Source organism: Podarcis bocagei (genome assembly GCF_964188305.1).
Source record: "Podarcis bocagei genome assembly, chromosome: 4".
NCBI classification, from domain to species: domain Eukaryota; kingdom Metazoa; phylum Chordata; class Lepidosauria; order Squamata; family Lacertidae; genus Podarcis; species Podarcis bocagei.
The window spans coordinates 102776847-102797797 of NC_138128.1; the positions used below are offsets into that span (position 1 = coordinate 102776847).

Genomic DNA, 20951 nt, shown 5'->3' on the forward strand with positions numbered 1-20951 from the left:
GTTAAGTACTTAATTCGTTCTGGAGGTCCGTACTTAACCTGAAACTGTTCTTAACCTGAAGCACCACTTTAGCTAATGGGGCCTCCTCCTGCTGCTGCACCGCCAGAGCACAATTTCTGTTCTCATCCTGAAGCAAAGTTCTCAACCTGAAGCACTATTGCTGGGTTAGCGGAGTTTGTAACCTGAAGCGTATGTAACCTGAGGTACCACTGTACTAGGTGTTGTTCAGATGTCAGGTTGACAAGGAAAGAATTCTTTTTTTAAAAAATTAAAATTCAGCAGTTGCTAAGTGAAGCATACAGGATCCTTGTGTATTAGAGAACAGAAGAGAAAAAAGAAGTTAATGTCGTTTGCAGGAGACTTGACTCAGACCAGGGTTAGTGCTGGGCAGGCATCACCTTATACCCTTTTTCTTTTAAAACCATCCTCCTTATCTGATCAACCACTGACTCAAAGGGCTTCAAGGTGGAACTTGCCCTTTTTGTCCTCTACTGCCATTTTGAGGAAAATATTTCATCTGGAGATGTGGTTTGCATTAGAAGGAAATTTCTCATGGGTGCAAATGGTGGGATTTCCTCCCAAGGCCTCAAACTCAATCCACAACATCTCTGGAGAGCAACTTCCAGCCTGTGCAGACCATGCGGAGCTCAATGACAATGTGCTCCATGACAAATTGTTGATTTGCTAAACCTTTTCTAGCCTTTCTTCAAAGGAAGCTTGGGCTAGGCTTTGCTGGAAATCTGCCATCTATCAGATGAAGACTTGGTTAACTTGATTAAAAGGGCAAAGGAAAATCCGCCTTAATCTGTACTTTAATGCTTGTTAAGGTGCATCCAAGTAATAAGCATTGCAAGCAAAAGAATTTCTGTAGGAATCTTTCAGGGCATGTGGCTGCCTCCCTCTATTTACTTTGGGCTTGCAAGTTTACAGCATGGAGTTCCTAGTCATGGGGAGGGAGGCAGTGGTGCAGACTATTGCCCCGCTACAGCAAATATTGTAGATCTGGCACTGTGGCTGTAGGGTTGGGTTTTTTATTTTGTTTTTTGTAACCTTGGTTTATTTAAAACTATGTCAGGTATTAAACAGCATTGTAGGCACCCCATAGTAAAACTGCCAGTGGGCCAAAAAGCATTATCAGTGTAGCAAAGTGGCCTCGATAGACACTGGAGCAAGGTCACAGCCCTCTGCTCCATTCTTGGTAAAAAGTCATCCATCAGGGCAACCAAGGCAGATTTGGTCCCATAGCCAACCCTTAGCACAGATTAGAATGGGTCTAGATAATCCGTACAATCCAAGAACACCCCAACCCTCACTACTTTCCCCAATAATTTGTGAATCCTGGTTAGTCCAAATCAACAGGGACGGCTTCTTTAGGAGCAGCCCCACCACTGCCACTTTCAAGGCATCAGGGACCACCCTCGCTCTCACACCTTGAAGCATTCTCCATGCCCTGGTCCCAACCAGGCTCCCTCTGCAATAATTCTGTAATGCATGAACTGAAAGTGATGCCACAATATGTGACAATCCATGGCATCAGGAATGCAGCAACTGTGGAGTCAAGAATGAACAATTTTGTCCTCTAAATATGTAGCTAGTTGATTACCTTGGGCCCCTCCCCCCCTTTGACCTCCCTGAAGGATTCCATGCTGGAAATGGCATGGAGGGGGAGCAACCTCATGCAGCCTAAGATTCAAATAAGCACACAGAGAGGCAGCACTAGTCCTAAAGTGTTTCTTTAAAAACACATTTCTAATATAATGGGAATACATATGTGTACTATATGTGTATATACAAAACAAGTGTGCATATGTGTGATAAGAATTGTGGGAATATTACCATGTTGTGCCAAATGAAAAGGATCCATCTATACAGCTTTATTGTTGACTTTTAATGACTTTTGGCTGGTGACTACGCTAAGCTAATGGAATTTGCAGCTGATGCCTACATGCGTCCACTGGTGCATATGGCAGCAGCAAAATCCGCTTGGCAGTTTCTACTTGGGCAGTAAGCTGTGCAGCTGGCTGGCAAGAAGCCGTCTAGTGTATATCTGATCTGCAAGGGTAGCTCGCTGGTTTGGAGGAACTGATGCTATCTGAAAGACTAGCATGTTTATCAGGGTGTCTGTTAGCTCCCCTGCTGCCCTAAACTAGTCTAAGACTGTTATCTAATGCATGTGTACTTCTGATTAGGCTTCATTGAAATCAGTGGAATTTGCTTCTTGGGAAATACAGATAGGATTGAGTGCATGTCAAGACACTTGAAATATGAGCTGTCAGCTTGTTTCTCAATGATTATTTACCCACAGTAGGCAACAAAGACTGTATCCACCAGTCTTCAAGGCCTAATCATTTATCTTAGAACTAGGAGACATTGCTGAGTGTGAATCCAAAGTGGACTTGGAGTTGCTGGTCTACCCAAAGTCAAGCCACTGTGTTGGATATTTCACACATTCTCCATGCATTTAGCCACTCCTATGTCCCAAGACAAGGAGGCATTAGAATCAGCATACTAGATATTGGGGAAGACCAAACTGTACCTCCAATAAACTCTGTAGGGAAGGAAGAATCTATTGAGTATTTTAGTATATTCCTGTGTAATAGAAGTAGCAGCATTTGGAAATAAGCTTGGAATGAGGTGGGAAATTCTAATGGGAGATTTATGAAAACTCAGACTTCAGATGCTCCAAGGCAGCAATGGATTCCTGGCTTGCATTAAGCCCCTTTCGTCTCATCTGCATTTTTCTGCCAGGTTTTTGTTGCTGGATGAATGCTGAGGAGCTACAACTTCCTCCCCACCCTCCAACCTGACCTCCGTCTGTCTCCATCCCTTGTGCTCTGCCTTGGGAAACTCTGGACTAACACTTTTGGAGATCATTTTGTGCTTCCATGTAAGCCCTGTAAGACTGAAGCACATCCCCCTGTGCAGAATTCTTTTCCACAAGTATTACACACCAGTTCAGCTTCTCCACTGCCTTAATGCCAGATACTGGAGCACAATACATCGTTAGTGATTTCTAACTAAAAACTAATATGAAAATGGAAGCAAAACCAATATAAACATATTAGGTTTGAAGACTATTTTCAGATGCCGCAAAGGGGAAAATGATTGTTCCTTGTCCTTGAGATCTTAAGAGGACACACTTTTTCCTCTGAGTCATGATATGATTTTAACTACATATATTTTATTGGCCTTTTTAAAAAAAATAAATTGTAAAAATACCGCCTTTTATACATGCGTGGAAGATTTGTTTGTTTTTTAAACAACTGTACTTGGGCAACTCATTAAAACAAATAAAAAAGGAACCATTTATTTATGCCGTATCAACAAAAGACATAATGTATATCTAAAGTGCATTATGTTACAAAAAATATAGAAAGTCAGCAGCACCAAGATAAACGTTCATGGAAATAAATACATCATTCAACAAAATAAATTATGGTAAATGGACAACAAGAATTGTCTTTGCACAAAAAGAATCTCCCAATATTCACAATGTTCAAATGTGCAGTTTTGGAGAGCATCTGTGGCCAACGTTTTATTCTGATACATTTACAATATTTACAGATAATAAATACTTCTAACATTTTCCATATGTTGACTATTACAGAATACTGCAGTGTGTTTTCCAAAAATCTCAGCTGACGATGTCAACGCCTCCTGCAAAGAAAGAGAAGAGAAATGGGGGGAATTAATATTTTCCCATACAAAATAATTGGACACAACATTTATAGTCTCACAACAGGGTGTGCCTGTTGGAAGAGATGATGAACAACTCTGGATTTTTTGTTGTTCAGTCTCTACTGTGCATGGTTTTCAGTACTATGAAACTAGCAATGTGAAGTATTAGAGATCAATTCCAAGTAGCTGATCCTTTGCAGCTGGGTCTCTCCTGAGACCCTCTCCCTCAATGCACAGTCATTAGCAATGCATCACATTTTAATCACAATTTAATATAATGCTACTAAAACAAATCTAAAACTAGGTATTGTGAAAAATCCACCTTCCAAATCCAGGCTAGGCAGCCAAGTTCCATTCAGGCCTGTTGAGCTTTGCTTCCTATGTTTGAGCCTGTTCAAGATCTGTTCCATCTTTGTTACTTATTTTACATTTCCTGCTGAGGGTGGCCATTGGGCAAAGATTTATTCTGCCCAGACCTGTAATTCTCCAGTCTGCCTTTGACTCTGTCGTGAGATATATTTCAGAAAAGTCTGTTCCCATTTCTGGGGATATCTGTGCACAGCATCTTTAGCTGTGTTCCCAAGGTGAGTGACTGGCTTACAACTTGAAAAATGGGGAAAGGACCGGGAGAAAGACCAAAACAGCCAAATGAAGGAATAGGGGTGGGTTATAGGTGACCATTTATCAAAGATGAGCAAACAACCTTTAGGCAAAGCTGCGGTAGCCTGGTTTTCTGTGTCATCCTGCCAAGCTGGAGGATTTTAACACATCAGCCCTCAAGCAGCTTTCTTTATTCACCTAAGATCCTGACATGACACACACAAATCCATGGAAGTGATAAGCAGATTGCAAGTTATCAGATGCAAGCTTTCATTCTTTTTGGAGAATGAAGAGAATTTCAGCTTGGAGCGCCATGGCCTGTTGCATTAGACTCTTAAGTGCACCTCTTAAGACCTTTCGCCTTTCTTCAGAGTGTATAAATAAGAGTGTTTTTTTACTACCTTGATCAAATTAAACAACCACTTTGAATGATGGCTGCACTATATTAAGACAAGTTCACACCTTGATTTCTCTTATACTGTGTATGAGGAAAATAATTGAAAGCATTTTAAAATCTGCAATTTGAGGGGGAAAGCAGAGTTGCATCATGAAAAGATAACTGAAGTCACTTTTCCTGGAAATGTTCTACCAGTCTTTAAGGTTGATTGTCGCTTGATTAACATTGTGGGAACACACATTTTTTGCCACCTTATTAGCCCTGCATCAGGCAAAGCTGTTTTGGAAGCTCAGAAGCTGAAATTCTACATTCTATTTTGCTCTTGTGCTTAATCACTTCCTTTTCTAAAAGATATATTTTAAATATCTCAAGTGTTCAAAGTCCTTACAGGCCCTATAATACTCATAAACTATTATATTGAAAACAAAAATGTTTTGAGACAAGCCCCAATCTAGAAACGCTTTGAGTATTTTGGGCATCCTTTGGACACAGCAACGTTGGTTCAAACGTTGCAAAATATTTATAACACAATGGATTACATCCAACATTGCATGAGTGGACTGAATGTGATAGAACCTCCCCTTCTTCTTCATCCCTCGCATCCTCCCCTGAAAGGTAGTCCAAAGGAGCTGCAGGGGAGAGGAGAAGAAGAAGGGGAAGTCACATTGCACCAATGGAAGGCTGTTTTACCACTGAAACAGGCAGACAGTTTTTCTTTTGGGGAAAAATGTGATGCCAGTACTCATAGTGGTTGAAGTTCGGTAGGTGCTAGGACAAAATGGTTACCATGGGCAGCAAAAAAAGAAAAGGAAAAAAAGACTGCCACAAAAAAGACACACACAAATGTGGATAGAAATGCAAGTTCTAAGAATAAACTTAGAAAATCTCTGGGAATGGATTATTGTGAATAGTAAGTCGTCTACATGAAGATTAGGCCAATTTTGACGTGTGGATGACCATGAGTTATATTTGAGTCCTGCAGTTCAAATAATACAAAAGTGACACCTTGTGTATCTGTAGGTGTTGCCCACACAGGAACCCAAATATTACCGTATTTTTTGCTCTATAAGACTCACTTTTTCCCTCCTAAAAAGTAAGGGGAAATGTGTGTGCGTCTTATGGAGCGAATGCAGGCTGTGCAGCTATCCCAGAAGCCAGAACAGCAAGAGGGATTGCTGCTTTCACTGCACAGTGATCCCTCTTGCTGTTCTGGCTTCTGAGATTCAGAATATTTTTTTTCTTGTTTTCCTCCTCCAAAAACTAGATGCATCTTGTGGTCTGGTGCCTCCTCTGTTTATTACGTTTCCACATATTTACAGGAGACTAGTAATGCTTGTGTCAGGAGTATATAAATAGTGGTTAAATTTGCCTGTTGCTGCAAACTGAGTGTCTAATATTACAAATAAGTCAATAGTCTATATACTAGCTAAAAAGGGATGACTCCATGCTCTTTGTTTTGAGACCCTTGGAAGAAAGGTAGGTTACAAATGTAAGAAAATAAGATTCAATCTTAAGAAGCACACCTGTTAGAGAGCAAATCCTGTTGAACTCTTTTGAATTTCAGAGTAAGCATGTTTAGAATTTCCATATTGCAATGTTTAATCCTGAAATCTTTGGGTGAAATAAAAATCACTATATTTTCTTTGAGTTAAAGGGGAGTGAAAGAATGAGAGCTTTCACAATTCTTTCAGAAAATGATGATATGGAATCTGTGCAAAGTTGCAGTTCTTAAACTTACTCTTTTTAAAGAAGCTTGTCATACATGAGAGAAACATGTTTCTCTACCCCCGGGGCAATGCTCCACATTTTTCAGCAGCAGTGTAATTGTTTGACAAGCTGGCAGCAAAATTGGAACTGAACTAACAAGTCCTAATGGCAGGGAAAATATTATGGCAGAAAGGCTGGCTGGTGTTAGCAGATATTACTAAGAGAAACTTTCCATGTTCTCCCCTAAGGATACAAACAGTGAGGTTTTTTTCTTTTTTAAAAAATTGTGTAAATTGTTAAAGACAAGGTGGGGGGACATAGCTTACTTTTTATATCTGTGAAAGCTATAAGGTAGACTATCATCTCATAATCCTAAAATTTGAAACGCCTCTCATTATAGAAAAACCGTGTTGCATTTTTAAAATGTGCAGAAGTTGTAAAGGGCTTGATTTTCCCTAGCACAAATACAAATCTCTCTGAAATTAATTTGCCCGCCTCCAAGGACTAGTAAATATAGTTGTTACGTAGTTACTAATTCCTTAAAGAGGGATCTAAGAGCTTGGAGTTTTGTCCAGGTAACTTTGCTACTGAAGAACTGACTCAAAGGCAAACACTGTTTTGCTGCCCCTCTCCCTGCAGTGGTACCTCAGGTTACATACGCTTCAGGTTACAGACTCCGCTAACCCAGAAATAATACCTCGGGTTAAGAACTTTGCTTCAGGATGAGAACAGAAATCGTGCAGTGGCAGCACGGCAGCAGTGGGAGGCCCATTAGCTAAAGTGGTGCTTCAGGTTAAGAACAGTTTCAGGTTAAGAACGGACCTCCGGAACGAATTAAGTATGTAACCAGAGGTACGACTGTATCTCCAAAAGGAAGACATTTATCTTGGTAGCTTAAAGCAAACAAATTACCTTAAAGAAGTGGGGAGCCACTGCTCTTGTAGAAGAGGAAGTAGCTTAATAATTTTCACCCTCTAAGTGATGTAGAAAAAATGGGGATTAGAGACAGTCATACTATGAGGCAAGGTATAACTGCTGGAAACAGCACATTTTCAACATCATTTATTTCTCCTTCAATCCAAGAACCAGACTCCCCTGCACATCTCCCGTTTGCATCAATGGAGTTGCATAGGAGAACTTTGCAACGCATTCTGCCCATGTTGATTACCATTTGAGTTTTCCGCTTTAGGCATCCTATTGTCTTGGGTAGACCCTGGACATTTAAATTCTTACCTTCTGCATTAAGGCTGAAGAGCATTACCTTGTATTGATATGTGTAGTTCCAAAGATGTCCAAGAGGGGGATCTGTGTCATTCCACTTCCAGACCCTCTTGAGCTGAGCCAGGCTGAACGAATCCTCCTTTTTTTCTTCTCTTGCTCTTTACGTTTCCCGGGCTTTCCTTTCTTTTTCTTTCCTGGAGCCTTAAGAGGTTGCTCTTTGTACGTCTGGGCTTTGTTGGTCTCTTGAGTCAGGCACTTGCCTTCATCTTCACTGCCAAACCGGACAGCATAATTCTTTGCGATGGTGGCAGGTTTAGGGTTTGGTGATACCTCTGACATAGCCCGGATCTCAGCTGTGTTAACCCCTTCAATTAAATTTTGCAGGAAGTTTCGTCTTCGAATATCTTGCAAAGACTTTCCTTTATCGTGCAACAGCTGGTATTCTGATACTGTCCTTTTGCTGCTTGAAAAAAAGCAAATCCACACTTCAATAATAAAAAAATGTTGCTAATCGGTTTAGCCAAATCTATTCCTTTCTGGGTACAGTGAAACCTTCCACCTCTAAAGCATTTCCTTGGATATGAGCTACTTTTGGTTCACTTTTCCTTACAGAAATAGAAGATCTAAAATTGAAATAATTTGCAAATTATCTTACACTCGACCTATTGAGCAGTCTTAGCTATCAAAGACAACCACATAAAGTTGCAAAAGACATGGGCATAATGTATTGTAGGGGAATAAAAATTTAGCTTATGCATTCTTTGACTTAATACGGGCAAATATTTCCAAACAGATTATCCCCAAAGCAGTCTTATGTCAGGGTGTCCTCTGACATAAACTTTATGATATGGACCAGTGGAAAATGTCTCCTTCCTGCACCACTCTGGTAGCATGAGAAGTCTGAGATCATGTGGGGGCGGCAAGATTTAGTATGAGTCATTTCCATGCCAGCATTATTCTAATTTTCAGGAATAACAATGCTGGGATGTTGTGAAGCTCTGTCGTGGCCTTTTCCCAAGTGACCTCATCCTTCTGATGTCAGCAGAGTAGCGCAGGGAAGAGACACATTGCAGCAGCAACTCCACTGCTGTAATATCAAAATGGGTCCTTAGAAATGCAAATTCTTATGCAAATGCATCATGCATGGATTTCTGAGAAAGGAACGTCCTTTAGTTTAAAAGAAATTAATGTTCTACACCTTTTATGAATAGATTAATTATAGGGCCTTGCCTTAGACGCTGACATATTTGTTCTCTCAGTCAAGACGCTTTGTTGACTTGTGATGTGCAAGCCCCTTCCCTGTCTAAAGTATGGGGATGTTTTTTGTACATAGATTGAACAAGTACTTGGTGAAGAACTGTGTCACTAGAACATGATGCAAAGGAGACCATGTGCTGAGGATGTATCAACCTGTTTTTATGATTTTCAATTACTGGAACAGGATGACCAACTTATATGTTCTCTGGGGCATTCTACTCTTCAGGTGGTAGTCTGTGACTCAGAAGTGTATGCTGCCAAATGAATCAACCTCATCATTGGTCAGGCCCCATAATAAATTTATGGAGCAGCAAGAACGATTTTATGCATGGTGCACATGCAGCCAGCTATAGACAGAGCATTATGTGAAAATCTGGAGGCAGTTGCCACATGGGTTAGCTCTTTCTTTCCACTTGAAAAAAATGCCTTTGAAGCCATTGGCAAACCACTTACCATCTCTTGATTATAATCTAGTAGCACTACTAGGGACTGAATAAAACAACTTTGGATGATGAGTGATTTGAAGGGAATATTTGGTCTGCTGTTCATCAGGTGGCCATCTCTCATGTAGAATACAGTTTCTTGGCATACATGCTCCAAGCTAGCCTAGATGTCAGGAGACTTACTCAATGCCTCAGTCTTATATTCTCTATTAACCACTTTTCCTCAGCAGCACCCATCCTGTTAGGCACTCTTAATTTGTTTCTATGTACATAATACTTTCCTAAACTACTGTTTTATACAACAAGAGCAGTCTATATCACATTTTCTCAGCTTCCTCAATTCTAGGCTACTTAAGCAATGGTTTAACCAGGCATTTTGCAAGAGTGCAGACTGGAATAACAAGGGAGTTAAGAAAATGTGGTCCACAGAAACCATATTGTGATACAACAAGTGATCTAAGCGTTGCCTGGGAAGTAATTAACTATGGGAAAATGTGTGTTTCTGCCTCAGGGTAAGGTGGATGCATTGTGAACTGCACAGGGGAAAAAGGGAAGTGGGATTGTAGATCCCAAAGGTGCCACAAGTAGCTGTCCTTCCAGTCTGCTAGTAGTGGAATGCGCTGAGGCATTCACATGGTTATTGCACAAACATATTATATCATATTATAAATGAGGGGACTCCTATTGGTCAAGTCAATGGATGTCACTACTCTGTTTCTTAATGAGGTAGGCATGCTGATGTATTTTATCGAGAAACATGGCAGCAATGAGAACCATATATCAACTTACTGCCTGATGCATTGATCTCCATAGAGACTACAGTGGTACCTCGGGTCAAGAACTTAATTTGTTCTGGAGGTCTGTTCTTAACCTGAAACACCACTTTAGCTAATGGGGCCTCCTGCTGCCGCTGCACCGCTGCTGCATGATTTCTGTTCTCATCCTGAAGCAAAGTTCTTAACCCGAGGTAATATTTCTGGGTTAGTGGAGTCTGTAACCTGAAGCGTATGTAACCTGAAGTGTATGTAACCCGAGGTACCACGGTATTTTGAATGTAGAGACCGGCATTTCTCTGTGTAACATGCAGAGGTCAAGAAGTCTTAAATACCAACATGAAATGTTATTACCATCCCAACGCCACTTGGATTGATGTTCATTTATTCATTTCTCAAAACTTGATTCCTCAGCACTTGCTGACTTGCATGTGTGGAGTAACTTCATTTAAAAGAGTTGTGTCAAGGTTTATAACACGGTCTTGCCTGTGGTATTTGCTCTGGCCTGATCTTTAGAGTGGTTGTAGCCTTAGTGGCTAAGAGGCTGAGCTCCAAACTAGGAAGTCCCTGGCAGCAACAGAGCTAGATGAGACTCTCAGTGGAAAAACAGTGTCTTCAGTGGCAATCAGACTTGACTTTGTATGTGCTCATTGCCAAGTGCTTGGGGATCCCATTCATACAGTCAGTTTTAGCATTTTAATGAAAGTTATGTGTACTAATTGACACCTTATTGATGTTACCAAAGTGTAACACCTCTCACACTAACTAAAATGGTTTATACAAGGCCTGATAAAACTCTATGTGATTCCAGCTCATAAACTGCAATAGCTTAGTTATAGTGTGGAAGTCACTTCACTTAAAGGTCACTTCAAACACTGCAAGCTACTAACATTAGAAGCACACTCATGAACCTAAAAACAAACAAAACATGTAGATTCATGGGAAGGCAAAAGGATTGAAGAGAAGGCATGTACCTCAAGCAGTATGATACACTGCACTAAAACATGTACCCTTAAAATTGCAGTGTTAAAGGGACCTATGAAGGTCCAGTTAGTTCTTAGCTACTATTTTTATCATATTTGCCAGTCTGTCCAAAGCGACATATCTTGCAGTCCTTTCAGAATTTCTCAGGATGCTTCTCCCTTCTTAACAATCCAAACAATTAGGTACTTTATTAAAAATTTAGAAGCCAAAAGTCTGGCTAACCCGTCCAAATAAATGTGAAGAATTCACCTTGCCCCACCTTGGTCTCTCCAACTCTCATCTCTCCACCCCCACCCCTTCTCCTCTAATTTACCGGTAGTTAAATGATGTATGTGAGAGATGCATGCATGCACTCCCCCCCGTTAAAGTAAAATAATAATAATAATGCACAGCTTGCCTCTGTGCATTTATATTAGATTGACATTCATGTGCATCCACATAGTTCATGGACCCAGTTAATTGTTTTAAAATAACCATTCAGTGTGTTGAACCAATGTGTAGGCCGCTACTGTAAATGCTTCTGAGGAATACAGTGGTACCTCTGGATGTGAACAGGATCCGTGTCGGAGCCCTGTTCGCATCCTGAAGCGAACGCAACCCGCATCTGCACGTGTTGCATTTCGCCACTTCCGCGCATGTGTGTGACATCATTTTGAGTGTCTGTGCATGCGTGAGCGGCGAAACCCAGAAATAACGCGCTCCGTTACTTCCGAGTCACTGCAGAGCGCAACCCGAAAATGCTTAACCTGAAGCATATTCATCCCGAGGTATGACTGTAGTAATCTGTGACCAAAAAGGGGAAGTGGTGGGGAGAAAGGTCATCCCACTCTCTTTAAAAAGCGCACCCCAATACAGCAGGAACCAGAACATCTTGGGAAGGCCCTAGTACATGATGTCATATAAATATAAATATAAATATAAATATAAATATAAATATAAATATAAATATAAATATAAATATAAATATAAATATAAATATAAAAATATAAATATAAATAATAGAACCATAACACAGGCTATAAGAAATGTAATTATTTCTCCCATTCCATGTAACTGTATGGACTGGGAAAAGATTAAACTATTAAACTTTTCATGTGTGCCTAATCACTGGGGTGGATTACTTGTTGAGTTCCTAAAAACAGAAAGATTGAAGATTTCGAAATTATTAGGATAACCCACTAAAGATCCCTTCCAGCCTGCAAGCCATGAAAGAATTCTGACCCCAAACCAGATGCAGTTAATGCAATGCTAACATGTGGTAAGCAATTTTGGGAGAAGAGTTGAGAGCTTATGGTTTCTCGCTGCCCAGAAGTACCCACACAAATTACTGTATACATTGTATGCCGCATTCACAGAGCTATCATTCAATCTCATGTACACAGTACTGACTGCTATGAATTCAGCATCATAAACACACTGGCTGGGTTAAACTACCAATCCCCAAAGGAAAAATGGTTAACCAGTCATCATTAGAAAAGTGTCCACTCCTGATGTCTTGATCACCATAACTTCAAACAGTTGTCCTGGCCCAATTTCTCTTTCACTGCCTCCAAAAAGCTTGCTTCTCGTAACTGCAGTTTGCCTTCTCCTCCTGGAGTCTTTAGGAAAATACATGCCAAGAAACTTTCTATCACTAGAATGTTTACTGATCTGTAAGGTACTTTGTGGGTTTGGTGGCATTCTCATGTTTACAGACTCCTGTGAAGCCCCTCTTCCACAATTTACTCTTTCATTCCACAGTTGGAGGTTGGCTTGGAGTTAGCACTATAGGACAGGCAGAGGCTACGGTCTTTGGGACCAAATCTGTTTTTGGCAGCTTGCTGCGTTCAGTATATAGCCTACCAAACTAAGTTACCAATCAACTCAAAACAGCTGTTCTTTGTAATATGGCAGGCTGTTGTTGTTTGTGGGCTTTGTTCAGGAATATCGCTTCACACACAGTGACTCAGTCTGGGTTAGCACCAAGGGGTGTGTGACTGCGAATTTTGCCTTGGTAACATCTAGTGGAGAGGGAATAATCAGAGATTTGTGGTGGGGAGCATTGCCTCAGAAGAAAGGGACCCCTGATTAATAGAAAGATATATAGGACTGGTTCCAAGGGAAAGGCTCAACACAAATCCAAACATGGATTTTCTTATTAGCTGCGGTGAGAAGCAGGGGTGGCGTTCAACTTAGTTTTACTCATAGCAGATCAACTGAAATTAATGAACATGTCAAAGTTAGGTCCATTAATTTTAATATGCCCAATCTGAGTAAAACCTAGCTGAATACCACACAGCATTTCCAAATAAAAGACGTAACTAGTGTTAACAAGGGGAAGAGAATGTCCTTTAGCTTTATCTTCAGGACAGTGTTCTCTACCCACATTGCTCAAGGAGGTTTAAAGATTGCATTTTGGGACAAAGTTCATGCATGCATTTTCCAACCAAATTTGAATGGATTTATTATTAGTAATCCCAACAATCAATGTACTTCATCAGGCAAGTCCCTTAGACATATAAATGCCACCCCCAGAAACATCAATCACTAATATAAAAATAGAGCCTAAAAACAGAAATAAAAGCAGTAAAACAGCGTAAAGCTAATAAGCAGCACTGTTACTTCTAAGTTTATGGAATATATGGTTTCCTAAAATTGTTGGTTTATACTTGGCTTCTGAACTTATTGGACACTCCCCTTCTGAATAATTAAACCAGCATAAAGAGATTTCAGGATCAGGATCTTAAGTAACTAGAAATCTATTGATCATTAGTTCGTAACCACAGTGCAGGATTAATGACATGGGTAGTTTCTCTGTTTTGTTTACATATGCAGGCATATGATTCATATTAATAGACATGGGGGCAGTGGGGGAGCATACATGTTTTGGGTTCTTTCTCAGATTCTCTTATCTCAAAACTCTCACTAAATCAGATATTTAACTCTGGACCAGAAAGTTAATGTTAACTGTCACGGTACCAAGGTGGGTGAAGGCAATGTCTGTGATATAAGTGTCATGTATATTCTCCCACAGTGTAGCTGGGACCTAGGCCAACATGCCTATAGCCCCATTTTCCACATCTGAAGTCTGCAGTGTGTCTGCTATTGTAGCATTCCTGTAATATGAATATTGTCTGTGTGTATATTTGTAATTGTACACAAGTGAGGCTCTGCTCCCCACCCACCCTGTGTCCTTTAAGGACAGCAATTGTTCCTCTTATGCATTGCCAAGAATCACTGAGTGAGATTCTCCCCAACCCCATCACTGTTCTCAACTCTTCCAAATATTATGCTGTCCCCAAACAGTCTTCATAATCACACTTTGAAAAATATCTTCCTATGCATATAGAGAACCAGCATCACTTTTTAAAAAACTGGAAGCAGTGAAAGAGATAGTTCCTTATCTGTTATTTTTCTAAAATTAAACTTGTCCTTATTGCTATTATTCTGTAAAGGTTGAATAAAATCTGTATCCCTGACCAATGACTTCATAAGTAGCTGGTTTAAGACGTTTCAGGCACTTTCCCCTGTGAAAAGCTGAAATGCCACTGTTAGAAAGAGGAGATCAGAGCTGTTGCTGTATCAAAATTCCCTCCCCAACCACTCCAATTGTAATGATAGAGGAGAGGAAGATCAAACTGGAACTTACAGTCTGCGGCTATTCCCTTCCAGCGATCTCTCAGAGGAGGGGACACAGTAACTCAGTAGGAAAACCAGGAAACTCCACTGGTGAAAGAGCCTGGGGAACATCGTCGCTTTGCTGTGAGTCTTTGGAACCTGCGAAGGAAGACACGGTAAGTTTTTGCTCCTAAGCGCGTGGGTGCGTGAGACGCGCTTTGAAGCGGAGACGGGGGGTCCCACGCGTGGATTCCCCACTTCGTCCCTACCCCCCCCCGCCACACACACACAAAATCCAGAGCAATCTTCTGAGCTGAAAGCAAGCCGAGTGCCTGGGTGGGCAACAGAACCAAGGATTCTGTGTCCCAGGACAGCCCTGAACTGGGCAGGGGGACGCGTCCGCTTTCCTTTCCTCTCCGAGAGAGAAAGCCACGCATCCTCCGTCGGCAAAGTACCTAGAAATCGAGGTTCAGGTCAGGAGCTTCCGGCAAGTTGTCTTCTCTGCTTACAGTACTTGCTAACATCCACCCGCACACTGAGTCCTGGTGCGCGCACACCCGCCGAGCGCTGCGAAAGGGAGGAGGGAGGCAGCGGGGAGAGCAGCCGCCTCTGGGAAACCTGCTGGAGGAGGAGGAGGAGGAGGAGGAGGCATTTTGCAAAGAGATGGCGCCCGAGGAACATGGGCCGAGACCCCAGCGCTGCCTTGGCGGAAGAGCGCCCGCCAGCAAGATCCTCTGGCTCCCAGAGCTGGCGGGGTGCGAAATCGGCCGTGAGGGACACGGCGCCACTTCTCTTCGAAGGCAGCAGAATGGAGCGTGCCTTTCCGTGTCGCGAGGAGCAGATCGCATTTCAAAGCAACCTCCCCGCAAGCGGAAAATCCATCAGGGTCCCTGAGGCGCTACATTTCTACGTGCGGCGAGGGTTCTCTACTTGCGCGGGGAACATTTCACACGAGCCAGAGCGAGCCTAGAGTGGGGCCGGTCCTTCTGTCCTCCGAGGTCTCCCGCCTCATTCCGCCGCAGGTGTCGAAGCGGCTTCCGCAGCCCCCCTCGCCGCTGGGATTGGGGCGAGGAGGGGAGGCCGAGGGGGCGCCGTCCGCCCCGCGCCCCTTCCTCCTCCCCGCCTCCCCGAGGCCCAATTCCGACGGGGCGACCTGGAGCCGAGGGCGCTCCGGCCCGGGCGGGGACTCCTCCGCCAGAGGCGCCGCCAAGCTCCGCGTCGTTTCCCCCGCGGGAGGCGAAGCGCCTTCGCGCGTGACAAAGGGCTCGCGCTCGCCGGAGTCCCAAGAACGCCCGGCGGCGGGGACCAAGGCGCGGTCGAGAGAGAAGCCGGGCCCAGCCCTCGTGGCTCGGCGGAGCTGCTGGAGATGCCAAGAAGAAGAGCGAGGCTGCGGGTCGCGGGTTCCCATCAGGCGAAGGCCGGAGCGGACGAGCCCGGCTGACGAGAGGCTTTCGAGAGAGCGGGCCTGGCGCCTGGGGCGAAGCCGCAAAGGGCATTTCTCCACCTCCCCCCGAAAGAAGGGCTGAGTGAAGTTGCTCCTGGGGAGCAAGGCCCCGGCGGATCCTGCCGGCCCGGCCTGGAAGCGCCCAACCCGGCGGCCTTGGGCAGAGCCGGGCGGAACTGGTCCGCCTTGGTTACTGGGATGCGCCCCAGGCGCCCTGCCGAGCAAGGGGAGCGGGCCTGCCAGGCAGCAAATCCCGATATGCGGCCAGGCTTTCAGGGCCGACCTTCCCTGGTGCCCTTTTGGCCGAAATGTCTTGGGCCGGCCTCCCCTGCCCAGTCCCCTTCAGTGGCGCTGCTTCTGCTCCTTCACCAGCCCCATTGGAATGAATGGGAGTCACGCCATTTAGTTCAAAGGAACTTGGAAGAATGGACCCGCCTTCTGCTTATGGGGAAGTTTAATGGACGCATTTTCCCAGCAGGAGTCTTCATCCCCACCATCCAACACACACCCAATCCTGGGAACTTCTTTCCCGACAGCTCAGTCAGTAGATCTTGAGGGTCTTGGGTTCGAGCCCCACACTGGGCCAAAGATTCCCTTCGAAATCTTACCATTCTATGATTCTAGGACTACATCACAAGCCTGCCTCCAGTGTAACAATGAAATATTTGAAATACACCAAATTCCCCCAACTAGAGATCTCAAATCAGGTGAAGCCCAGGATTTGTTTGGGATTTTGAAAGAGGCGGCAGGGCTGCCCTGCTCCAAACTGCCTCTTGCTCAGCCAATTCAAACAGAGGCAAATGCACAAATCAACCGGTCCTCGGATTTCTTTTCTCTGCATTGCCCAGGAAATGCTGCTCTCTGAAAACCACCAGAGATCTTCTGTGGGGCTGCCGACCCATTCATTACAGACTTAGGAAAAACAAACAGTTGGTGCAAAAAGACTTGGAAAACTGAAGTTCCCCCAGAATTCATTACTTCACCTTTTCCTTGAGCGCTTCTCCTCTTCGCCTTCTCAGAGATCAGCCTGGCCAAGACAAAGTTGGTTTTCTCAGCGGTCGCTTCCAGAATTTATTTTGTCTCTCTCCCCTCCTTTCCACCCTAGAAAGCAAGCCAGTCACAGGAGAGGGAATCGCTCTCTCCCCTTCCAGCTCCAGTAATCCAAACCTAGGAGTTTTTATTTTGCATGGGAGAAATGAACAGAATGCAAATAAAATTAAAATAAGATAATAGGAGCAGGTGCTTCCTTTTCTCTGACTCTTTGTGTCACTGGAGGAACAGAGAGGGATTCGCCTTATATATAGCTATACGGAAACGGGGTGGGGATGGGAGAACCCCTTTTTTCTTTCTGCCCTCGAGGGAGCATGTGATGCGAATGGGCCTGGGCATGACGCGGCCCCGGGAGGGCTGGCTGGACGGGGCCCCATCTGGTTGGACGGCGACCGCCCCATCGCGCCCTCCAGCAAATGGAGGGGAGAGGGAGTTCCTGCTCGCCTCCTCTCGTCGCCATTGGCCCGCGGGACACCTACACACGCATGCCGGAGCCGTGAGGCATCCCAGTCCGGGCTCCTTCCCGCACCGTCACCTTCCTGCCATTGCATCCCTCTGGAATTCCTGCTGCCCCGCTGGCTCCTTTCCCTTCCATCACAGCTGTTTCCAAAATGCCCTGGAGGAGCGGGGTGAGGCGGTTGCTGCCCCGCTGCCCCGGCTTTTGGCCCCTGCTGCCGGCGTCTCTTCCGCAAGAAGGGGTTGCTGGAGAGAAATGCTCCTCTGCCTGCCGCGCCAGGAGGCCAGACCTTCAGAAGGCGCTTCTTATCTGATCGCACTCCTGCGCTTTTAAACCCTTCGCTTCCGAACGCCTTGTTTGTGCGTTTTGAGAGCCGACCTCACGTCTTGGGCTGATGAATGTGAGAAATGAGCCCTGGAGCTTTTTTTCCTGGGGTAAAACGGTTATATACGCGTAGGGAGTGGGTGAAGAATGGTGGCGGAGGCGCGCGTGTCAGCAGACCTCCTAGCTAGGAAAAGCGCCTGCAGGATTTCGAGGAGCCACCAGCCCGGCGCTTCTGTGGTCTGACTCCGGGGGCGCGCTGGGGCTCCCTTAATATCCGCGGGCTGGAAGAGCTCCTACTTTTGTTTGCCCCAGCAAAGTCTGACAAAGGATTCAAAGTGCACCCGCTTCTCCCCTTAGGGTGTTTTTTGTTTCTCTGTTCCTGCTCCCCAGCCTCGCCCTAGTAGGCATACGCATCAGGGCTCCTGTCCTCTTCTTCCTCCTTCAGATGGACATTTGACTTCCGGAATAGCCAAGCGGCTCTTCTTCCTGATCCTCTACGTGTTTACTCAGGATATGAAGTCTCAGTGGAACTTCTACTGCCAAATGAATGGGCTGGGAGCTGTGGCCTTTACAGCTCTATGAGGGTTCTCCAGAAAGGTGTCTTTCTGGACTTTGAACCCAGGCCAGTAACATTTCAACTGGTGTTTGCACACCAGTGACTTCCATAGCACTATTCAACAGGCAAAGTGTCTTACAAATTTCCTGTACAATTCTGCCCCACCCCCACTGTGTAACTCACCTCACCCACCTATTGTCAAATCTCTTGATGATCCATCCAGCCTGCTAGGAAGTGGATTCTCCCACGTAGGTGTCCTGTCTGATCAGCCTCTGGTTTCCTGTGTTCCTGTAATCAGGAGCAGTGCAGCTCCCTCTTTTTCTCCCTGCCCAGACACTTCCTGATGCTACTAAACTATGAACAGGCGGGTTGAACTGGATAGCTTCACTTGATGCAGCTTCTTCCGCTTATGAATTGTTGCAGCAGTTTTCATGTAACATACTTTTTTGGCTGGATGCCTGTAAGAATTTAGGTTAAAACACACAAAGAGAGTGAAGTGTGTTGTGCCAAACCTGCTGCCTGGTTCAAAGAATCTAGTAGTTTCTCTGTGTGTCTAATAGTAGATTGACTTTCCATGTTGAGGAGGGCAAGGATTCAGTTATTTAATTCATAAAGCCTGTTCCTTCTATATATAGCTCCATGGTGAATGCTGCTGGCATTTGCTTCGGGTGTGTAGACTGTGGAGCGTGGCAAAACTCCAGAGGGATAAAACACAGAATCGGGTTGTGACTCCAAGGCACTTGATGCTTTGGACTGGCTGGTTCAATCCAGTGAGCTGTCCATGGTGGTTGCAGCCCAGGAAGTTTCTCTCCTGGTCATAGCAAGTGGCAACCCCCTTCCTTCCTTCCTTCCTTCCTTCCTTCCTTCCTTCAAGATATCTTTTCTGATGGTACAATGATAAAGCTGTTTATACACAAAAGCCTCTTGGGGTTAGGGGTGTAGACATTTGTTCCACAGATCCCCTGCACCCCCAAAGCACTTTGGTATCCTCAGTTATATACAGTGGTACCTTGGTTTACAACCATAATCTGTTCCGGAGGTCTGTTTGTAAACCAAAACAGGTTGTAACCCAAGGCGTGCTTTCTCCAATGGGGCCTCCCCAAAAAATTTGTTCGTAATCCAAAAAAAGTTTGCAAACCGGGACACGCACTTCCGGGTTTGATGTGTTTGTAATCCAAAATGTATGCAAACCAAGGTACCACTGTATCCGGAGCAACCTATTTGGGAGAATGGATGCAAAGCCTACAGCATTATATTATCTTGTTTTAGATCATGTGGGAACCATGGCTAACGGTGGGAGATCTAGATGGCTCTGAGATCCTATGATGAAAAGCAAATAGATAGATGATAGATGATAGGTAGTTAGATAGATAGTGTCAGAGCTGCTTCCAGATCCTAGCTCACAGAGGATCACGCTAGCCAGCGTTCACTTTATAAAAGTCTTTATTGAGTTACAGTTTCCATTCTCAAGCTGCTGCGTGCAGCTCTACGTCTTATGGGTTAGACCGGCGAAGCTCCGTCTGAGTCTCCGCCCCCTGTACACCAGCTTAATACCCTAGCCTTACTCCACCTTTTCCGCCTGACCGTTCTTCTCTGGGTCCCTCTGCCCCCCGCTGTCTCTTCCTTCCTGGACTCTTCTGACGCGGATCCCCCGGACCCTTCTGTCTCCTTGCGTCGGGCTTTAGGACCTGGCTCCCTTTCCGGGCTGCTTACTGCGCCACCTTCCTGTGCATTTGAACTTGGCGCGCGCGCCCAACCTTCCACTTTCCGCTTAACCGTTTCTTCGCTCCCCGATGGAGGTGTGGCCACTCCTGACTCATGCCCTCCCCCCTGCTGCGAGCTGCCAGAGCTCGATACCTGGCGCCCTTCCTCTCCACTGCGCTCTGTTGGTGACGCTGGCCCCGATTTCCAACTGCTGCCCTCTGAGCCCCCTCTGGACCCTTCTTCCTGGGGTGTCCCCCTAGGCTCCCCCCTTGCTCTGGCCACTGGCGCTCCTTTCTGTGAATCTTCTGATTCACTGGAAAGACTCGGAGATCTCGGGTCGTCGTCATCACTCATCTTTTCTTCGGCCTCCTCCCCCTCGCTCTCTGTTTCCTCCCTTGCCCTCGCCTCTGCTCCTGAACCCCTGACAGATAGATATTACAAAACATTACGATAGATGATAGATGATAGATAGATGATAGATAGATAGATAGATAGATAGATATAGATAGATATAGATAGATATAGATAGACAGACCAGCAAAATTTGTAAGGCCACAGATCACCCCCGCTTTTAAATACCAGGGTATGCTCCTGATCAGCAGGTGATCTGCTTTGTCTAATACTTCCCATTATAGCCACCCACTTGACTTGTATTCATCCAGCTTTGCCACTATTTGTCAGTCTGGTCTCTAGTTGTAGTCCATGGCAGAATTTAGTCCAGAATCAGAATTTCTTTGTCCAGTCATCTCTTGGTGTCAC

At 44.7% G+C, this 20951-nt stretch overlaps 1 protein-coding gene across 8 annotated transcripts; it reads right to left on the reverse strand.

The window, feature by feature from the left end:
- Window positions 1–3281: 3281 nt before the first annotated feature.
- On the reverse strand, window positions 3282–18779 carry PTHLH (parathyroid hormone like hormone). 8 transcript variants are annotated; one of them, XM_081191072.1, is made up of 5 exons: window positions 18681–18779; window positions 17085–17268; window positions 14689–14816; window positions 7644–8066; window positions 3282–3657 (listed from the first exon to the last, which is right to left on the reverse strand). In XM_081191072.1, exons 3-5 carry the CDS (start codon window positions 14787–14789, stop codon window positions 3648–3650), a joined length of 534 nt encoding a protein of 177 aa, XP_081047198.1. In that variant the 5' UTR covers window positions 14790–14816; window positions 17085–17268; window positions 18681–18779; the 3' UTR covers window positions 3282–3647. The 8 variants fall into 8 exon arrangements, with proteins under 8 accessions (XP_081047198.1, XP_081047199.1, XP_081047202.1 ...); XM_081191073.1 differs by having other exon boundaries at window positions 18672–18761; XM_081191076.1 differs by lacking the exon at window positions 17085–17268 and having other exon boundaries at window positions 18681–18777.
- Window positions 18780–20951: the final 2172 nt, after the last annotated feature.